Raw genomic sequence first — 8,404 nt, 5'->3', positions numbered from 1 at the left:
ACAGTAAAGGAGTGCATGGTTTTTCATTTTAAATCCTAATTTCATAGACAATATTTGTCCTTTGCCATTTTAAATGTTATTGTTACCATGGTATCAGTGCTGCCCCATCCTAATCACTACAATACCGTCGTATTTACTAAACTGAAATAACTTAATAAATAACTTTGAAAACTTTAGATAAACTTAAATAACTCAATAAGTAGGGTTAAAAAATGTAAACCTAACATAAGCATCTAGGAGATTACAGAGAAATATCTGTCTAGACCTTCCTGCCACAGAACATGCAGACTGGCAAAATCTATCAGTGCATTTACACGCAGTTAAGTAGCCATGATACAGTTTGCTTTCTCTGCAAAGATGATTCCTTAACTTTCACATAAACAGAAAATGTGGTTTCCAAAAACAGAACAGTGATTTCTCTGCCATGTATACACATAACCAGGTTTCAAAACAGCTTTTTCCAAATAATGGGAATAACAAAAGGCTGCAGATGGGAGCAAGCAGCTGATGAAAGCCTGAATGAGGAAAAGATCAAAAACGGAGTAATGGTGTCTTGTTTTTAAGTCAAAGTCTGCACAAAGTTCGGCTGAAAATTAAACACACACTCAAAGTGCCTCATAGAAGTCTAAATGAGTCATTCTGCAGAGAAAGGAAAAAAAAAACAAAGAAAGAAAGAGAGTTTTCCATTACTTCCGTGAAATCTGTTAGCCAGGTTCCAAAGTAAGTTAGAGGTTGAGGAGACATCAGTTTACTATGCTGCTGGATTTATACATGGATTTATACAGTAGCCAGGTTTCTTAAGTGCACGTAAACTTAGGTGTGCAGTTATTCAAGAGCTAGTTTTTGGGAGTAACGTGGGTACTTAAATGCATGTAAGCACACTTTAACAATAAGAAAAGACTCTGTAAAATCCTAAAGGGACAATTTTTAATACAAAGTAGTATTAGTCTTTTCTACAGCATTCATAGAGTCTAAAATGCCTGATTTCACCACAGCTTAGCATGTTGCAATGTTTTTATGTTTTAAATTGCAAGGTCATGCATACATCACACGGGATTGGTTGAATTAATTGATACAATTGCAATTGCATTGCATTACAATTCCCTGGAGGGATGGATAAAAATATTTTGTTCCTTAAAAGCTATTCACCTGTCGAAGGTCGATTTTCTTGTTTTTAATGCAGACCTAAAGTGTTAAATGTAGTTTGATAATGATAGGGAAAAAAATAATGTCAATACATTTGGGGTCATAAAACATGGTCAGTAAGTATTCTAAAAGTATTGTAAAATATAAACAAAAAGATCAGTCATCTCAGGGTGCATCAGTGGTTCCACTGGGGCACCAAAATGTTTAGAAAAGGCCTTGATCCGCTTAGGTTCTTGTGTGGATGAGAAGCATGATTTTTACTTCAACAATATTTCCACATTGTGAAATGCAATGAATGAATTCCAGGCGTGTCATATTTATTGAATAAACTAGAATTAAAATTGGAATTGACAGTAGCTCATTGATTGTTCTATTCATGGTTTTGTGTTATTTTCCTTTCCACACACCTTAACAACAATAGGAAGAAGATTGTGTATCTGAGATGGGAGAGGGAAAAAATGTGGTTATTAACCAAAGGCATAGAGGGAGAATCTCCTGCATTTAAATTATGCCTAATCCAGCACTATCAACACAAATTTTGTCCCTCCCATTCCTTACACCTAATCCTCATCTTTCTTTTCCTCTGGTGTTCCGTTCCATTTTACCAATGAGCCTACTATGCAGTGTGTTCCCTCATCTGTCTCCCACATTCTTCCTCTCTACACCTATTTATCTTCTTTCTTTCGCTATTCCATAGGCTTCTTTCCCCTATTTCATCAAGGACGTGGCTATATGTCCTCCTGCTCGACTCCATCTCTCTATCCCACTTTTAGTAAGTCTCTTTTCCACTATCATTCCGTCTTTCTCTCCTATCGTGCTAAGAGATAACCACGTGGAAGCTTTCTGATCTTTCTCCTCCCTGAAGAGAAGCCTGCCCAACAGACACAGGGAACCAGAGTCAGCATTTCAGTTCTTTATGTCAAGGACGCTCAACTCAACCCCTCCACATCCAAAATCATCACTGACATAATAAATCTTATTATTGTGAAAATGGAAAAAACAAACAAATCTGAGGGTTTATGCATTGTTGTAATAAAGCATGAGGAAAACACTCACCAAACTGGGCTTTACAAGTGGTGAGGCATAGCAGCAAGGCACATCTCCATTGGAAAACAGTGGTGCAGGGCTGCACTCATGAGAGAGAGTGTTAGACAACACAAAATCAGTCTGGAGTTGAAGTAGAAAGTCTGACCTCTTGTCTCTGAATGATACACTGGAATGGGAGGCTTTTAATTTTAACGATAGATCGGTGGGAGGTGGTGTGGAGACAGGCAGCAAGAGAGAGGGAAAATCAACACAGGTAAAGCGACCTGGAGATTCAGAGTAAAGAAAGAAAGTGAGAGACGGATCATGTGAGAGAAAGAAAGAAAGAGAGAAACGAGAAGATAGTTACAGTGAGGGGAGGGAGAAGGAGGGATGGGGAGGAGGGGAGGTTGAACGTGTTAATACACAGGAACACTGCATCAAACCAATGCACTGCTCTGAGGCTGGCTGAGCAGCTGAGAGCAGTGCGTCAGCAGTACATTCACGTTCCCACTGAAGGACAAAGGGAGGGGGCAGAGCGAGCATCTTAGCTGCCTGCAACACCGACATACATCGGAAGGGGGGAATAGAGAAAAGAGACACTGGAGAATAAACAAGAAGAGGAGATGTGGATTAGAATGCTGTCCCTGCTCCTTCTGTGATGGTGGGCTGCCTGTTTGAATGCTCGGGTGCCGCTTCTTCTCCATCTCTCTCTCTCTCTCTCTCACCCGTACTCTCCTTCGCACACTCTATCTTTCTCTTGCTCTTGATCTGTCAGTGGTTCTCTCCTCCTCACTCAATCTCTCTCTTTCTGTCTCTCTTTCCCGCTCTCTCTTTCTGTTCTACTCTGGCTACTGCAGTAGTCCACCAGCCAGTCGCAAGTCTGACAGCCACACACATGGCTAACTGCCACAACTTACTACCTCAGCTCTGGAGAAAAACTAACAAATAAGCAAGCAGAAGAACACTGCAGGAGACAGCCCGGGGGACAAACAGCAAGCGGAGACAAGAATCCTCAATACCTTTCTGTTTATGGATACAGATACGGAGCCCCTTTCACCACACATCCTCACAGCATCATCTTCTCTTTTCTTTTATTGCAGAAGAGTTTTCTCCCTCTCTCAACACCCTTTTTGCTTAGCTCCAACAGTGCAGCGCATCCCCTTCTCCACCCCCCACCCAGCGCCACCATCTCTCCCACCACCCCCAACTCCTCCTCCCCCCAGGAGGAATAGACAGATTACTGCTAACTGTGCACACGGCAGCCTGCAGCTGCTCTGACCAGGGCCAGCCCAACATTGGGAGGAAGCAAGAGGGACAGAGAAGAGAGGAGAGGGGGATGACTGTACCCGGAGTTCTTTAGCCTTTTTCTGTCTATCGGTCTCTGTCACAACAGGACTAATCAGCGACCGAATAGCCCTTGGCAAAGTCACAGTGAGGGAGGTCTTTCAACCAAACAGGCGACCGGCCGACAAGCCAACACATGTATCAGGATCCGACAGAACTGGGGATTGTTATTTATTTCACTTCTTCTCTCCTTCTCTGCCGTGTTTAACTGCATTATGGATCATTATGATTTATCCAGAGTGGAGCTGCATTTTGGAGTCTGCTGCCTGGCAGGGGGGCAGTTAGTAGGGGCAGAAGGGATCCAGGCACCTGCCTAGCCTTCATGGCCTTACTTCTCTCTGTGTTTTCCATGCTGCTCTTATTCTTTAGTACCAGGAGCCATTTTGTACCCTTGGCTAATAAATGATCACCTCACTTTTTCGAAAAGGGAAAAGAAGAAAATATCTATCTTGTGTCATTCCACGGAACGGGATTATAAATGAATATGTTGCGTGACAGTTGCTTTTAAGATTTTAAGAGGGGCGACTAGGACCACTTTCAAACTAATGAGGTACGTCACTGATAATTTTATTCAACCTTGCTGCGCTGCTTTTTTCTGCTACTTCTTTTGTATTAATCTCTCTCACCCTGTCTTACTCTCTGTCCCTCTTTTTTGTCCCTCTCTCTTTTTCACACCAATTTTGCTGTAGCGTCTTCGTGAAGTGTCGATGGAACTTGGGAGCCTTGAGTTGCTCCAGCCGGGCTAAGGTGGTCTGTCCTCTGGTGTGTGCCATATCCCCCCACCATGCAGAATAATGAGCCCTCCACACCATGAGTCCTCTGGGCCAGGTTAGTGTGCAGCCTACCTGGAACGCAGCCCTGCTCGCCGTGCTCTCCCTCATGGTGCCTGCTCTCACTATGTGTCAGCCTACAGGTCCTGCACTGGGCTCAGCTAACCCACAGAACTGTCCAGGTGTGTGCTCCTGCACTAACCAGCTCAGCAAGGTGGTGTGTACCCGCAGAGGCCTGGTTAGGGTCCCTCCAAACATCCCAGCTAACACCCGGTACCTGAACCTGATGGAAAACAGCATAGAAACCATAGAGGCAGATACCTTCAGACACTTGCATCACCTAGAGGTACTGCAGTTGGGCAGAAATGCTATCAGGCAGATTGAAGTGGGCGCCTTTAATGGCCTGACCAGTCTCAATACCCTGGAGCTATTTGATAACAGACTGACAGTCATACCCAGTGGAGCTTTTGAGTATCTGTCAAAGTTGAGAGAGTTGTGGCTTAGAAACAATCCCATTGAGAGCATCCCCTCCTATGCCTTCAACCGCGTCCCTTCACTCATGAGACTGGACCTGGGAGAGTTGAGGAAGTTGGAATACATCTCTGATGGGGCATTCGAGGGCCTTCAAAACCTTAAGTACCTCAACCTTGGGATGTGCAACCTGAGGGAGTTTCCTCATCTTTCACCTCTGGTGGGATTGGAAGAGCTAGAAATATCAGAGAATGTTTTCCCTGAATTAAAGCCTGGGGCCTTCCGTGGGCTCAAGAATTTACGGAAACTGTGGATTATGAACTCTGCCATTACTACCATTGAGAGGAATGCATTTGATGACATCACGGCCTTGGTGGAGCTCAATTTGGCTCATAATAACCTGTCGTCTCTCCCCCATAACCTCTTCACACCACTACAGTACCTGGTGGAGCTACACTTGCACCACAACCCTTGGAGATGTGACTGTGATGTGGTGTGGCTCTCCTGGTGGCTCAGAGAATACATTCCCACAAATTCCACCTGCTGTGGACGCTGCCACGCTCCGGCACACATGAGAGGAAGATACCTGGTGGAAGTTGATCAAACTACGTTTCAGTGTTCAGCACCATTCATACTTGATGCTCCTCGAGATCTCAACATCTCGGCGGCGAGGGTTGCAGAACTGAAGTGTCGCACAGCTGCGATGAGCTCGGTCCGATGGCTTCTTCCCAATGGGACTGTACTGACCCATGGCTCAGCTCACCCACGTATATCTGTACTTAATGATGGGACTCTCAATTTTTCCAATGTTCTCCCATCAGACACCGGAGTCTACACTTGTATGGTGAGCAACATGGCAGGAAATTCTAATGCTTCGGCGTACCTAAACGTCAGTAATGCTGAACTCAACACGTCTAATCTGTCCTATTTTACCACTGTAACAGTGGAGTTTTTCGAAAACACAGTGAAGGAAACCCCTAAACCCAAACCTACTGTTCCTGCTTCACCCTCTGTCTTTCAGCCCGTTTTCATCAGCACACCCACTGTGTTGTTTCAAAACACTCAGACTCCAAGGCAGGTGTCAATTCCCACTGCCAGAATCCCTAGTGGTCCAGCTGCCAGCTTGGATGAGGTGATGAAAACCACCAAAATCATCATTGGCTGTTTTGTAGCCGTTACCTTGCTGGCAGCTGCCATGTTGATAGCATTCTATAAGTTGCGTAAGCGGCATCAACAGAGGAGCTCAGTGGCAGCAGCAAGGACCATTGAAATCATACAGATGGAGGAAGAGGTTCCTCCTGTCCCACCCCCCACCTCCGGGTCCAGTGGCTCTGATGACACAGGGTTGGTACTGCCTACATTAGTGGAACATAACAGCAACACCTTTAAGCCGGGTTACGTGTCCTCCTCATCCCGCCAAGGGGGCTATGGAGCCCACTGGAACCAGAACAACTCTCTTCATCGCTCAGTCAGACAGCATCACAGCCACATCAGCACGATTGCTGATCCCTACATCATAAAGACTCATGGCAAGGAGAAGGTTCAAGAGACCCAAATCTGACGAATGCTCCCTATGGATCTGTCTTTGACTCTGTCCTAATCTCTGCTCTGCTCTCATCTGCTCACCAGTCCATGCAATAGAATGCACAAAGAACAAAACGGTAACTTTTTTTGTACAGAAGTGCAAAACAGAGACTTTTTTGTTTCTTGTACATGCCTATATATAAGTATATAAATATGAAAAAATATAAATATATATAAATGAAACTACTGTCAGGAAATGGTGAGACATGCAGATTATATTAGAAAAGAAAGTAATTTGAAACTATTTTCTAATAACTGGTGACTTCTATTTAAAAAAGACAATGAATTGCTTTTGTGATTGATTATAGAAGGTGGTACTGTCTACTGTAGGAAGGACACATTTAGTTTGTTTTTGACCATATTTAGGATGCAGTAATAAAAAATAAAAAAAAGGGAAAAAACTCTTTATACAGGCACCGGTTTCTAAAGCCCCACATGTAAGCTCCAGTTTTTACTGTGCCAAATATTATATGCAATAATACGGTATTCCAAGACTAAAGAACACCAAAAGACACAGAAGCAAAATCTAAGTAGATAGATCTAGAGACAATTGTCCAAGGATAGCATTGTAATGGTACAGATAGAATGTGCTGTTCAGTAGCTATCAGCCAAATGCTTTTGGACTGCAGTGAATTTCTGCAGCTAAGGCTTAACCCTCTGTTTGCTGGAGCTAAGCTGCGTTTATTTGACAGTGTCAATGCACCTTAGTGTTAGCATATCGAAACATCTTCATTTAGTGTGCACATAATTCTCCACTGGTTAACTGGCAAAGATGAAGTGCAGACTTATACCAGCTGTTGCAAATATTTTTTTCTGTTATTGGTTGCATTTGTATTATTTTGTTCATTAAGGTTTTGACATGCTTCTTAAAGGCTTGTGTAGTGTTTAGGGCTAATTTAGTAATGCATTAAAGCAGCTGCCTGACTTGTCTCTGCAAGGGCTCATTCCGATGTTAATTTTTCAAAGGAACAGACATGTGGTGCAGTGATACAGGGCTTTGCTGACCATTCTACTTTTGGATAAAAAAAAAGATGATTGAAATGGAACAAAATGAATGTCTGATACTGGGGCTTTTCCATTGACTACACTGAAACATGACATTATTTTTTTCTTTTCTTTTAACGATTTGTTTTGAGCAACACTATTTTTATGGAGAGACAAAGGAGGCTATGATAAATAAAAACCTTCAGTTTGTATTTCTCTAATCAGAAACACTTTCATCTGATTTTTTTTTTCTCTCTGAATATATTTTCATTTGTGTGTGTGCTATTTATCGTGAAGGAGGCAGTATTGTAAATCGTGTGCTACTCCAAACCTCCCATCTTACAGTCCTATTCATTTACTTAGTGTCTGCATGAATGGGTCTTTAAGTAACTGGTGTACAATGCTGCATTATGCCCCACAGTGGGGCTCTATGCAGGTCAGATAGACTGTTGGTCTTTGATGCCTCAGCTTAGTTCTTAACATTGATTTCTCAATGACTGTCAAGGGGAAAAAATACATGTATCCCACAGTTCTACAGTTTGTGGGCTTCTTTTTCTCACACACTCACCTGCAGGTTGTAGTTCCTATTTGACTCAGTCATCTTTTAGAGGCAACTAAACATCGTCTTTGAATAAGTAAAAAAAAAACACTTGTGAGTGGTTCATCATGATAAGAGGTACAACATAAGTCTGCTTAAGCAAAGTGCTCCCAGAATGCAATCTAAATATATCATCTAACAATAGGAAAGCTGACTTGTTTTTTTTTTCCAAATGCTGCATGTATCAGTGCATTTCTGAAAAGTGCACAATGCTCTGTGGTAGGTGAAACACCTTACCTCTGACATAATACTGCTGCTTTTCATCCAACCATTTACAAGTTATTGTTATTATGTTATATTGCAATAACCTAATAACAATTATTACAGCTGAGGCTATTTTTGGATTAAAGAGGAAGTTACAGTATGACCCCTGTGATAATCATGGAGCATGGTGAGTTGACCACACCAAGTCCTATTTAAAATCACTCTGTACCATTATGAGATGGTAATGTGCTGTGAAGCACTGATTGGCAATATGTTA

The 8,404-nt window shown here is 42.7% G+C and overlaps 1 protein-coding gene across 1 annotated transcript; it reads left to right on the top strand.

The window, feature by feature from the left end:
• The first annotated feature begins 2,652 nt into the window (after positions 1-2,652).
• lrrc4.2 (leucine rich repeat containing 4.2) lies at positions 2,653-7,857 on the top strand. Its single transcript, XM_067502479.1, has 2 exons — positions 2,653-4,066; positions 4,206-7,857. Exon 2 carries the CDS (start codon positions 4,327-4,329, stop codon positions 6,316-6,318), a length of 1,992 nt encoding a protein of 663 aa, XP_067358580.1. The 5' UTR covers positions 2,653-4,066; positions 4,206-4,326; the 3' UTR covers positions 6,319-7,857.
• Positions 7,858-8,404: the final 547 nt, after the last annotated feature.

This window comes from Channa argus, chromosome 4, assembly GCF_033026475.1.
Source record: "Channa argus isolate prfri chromosome 4, Channa argus male v1.0, whole genome shotgun sequence".
NCBI lineage: Eukaryota > Metazoa > Chordata > Actinopteri > Anabantiformes > Channidae > Channa > Channa argus.
This window is presented reverse-complemented; position numbering and strand designations above follow the sequence as displayed.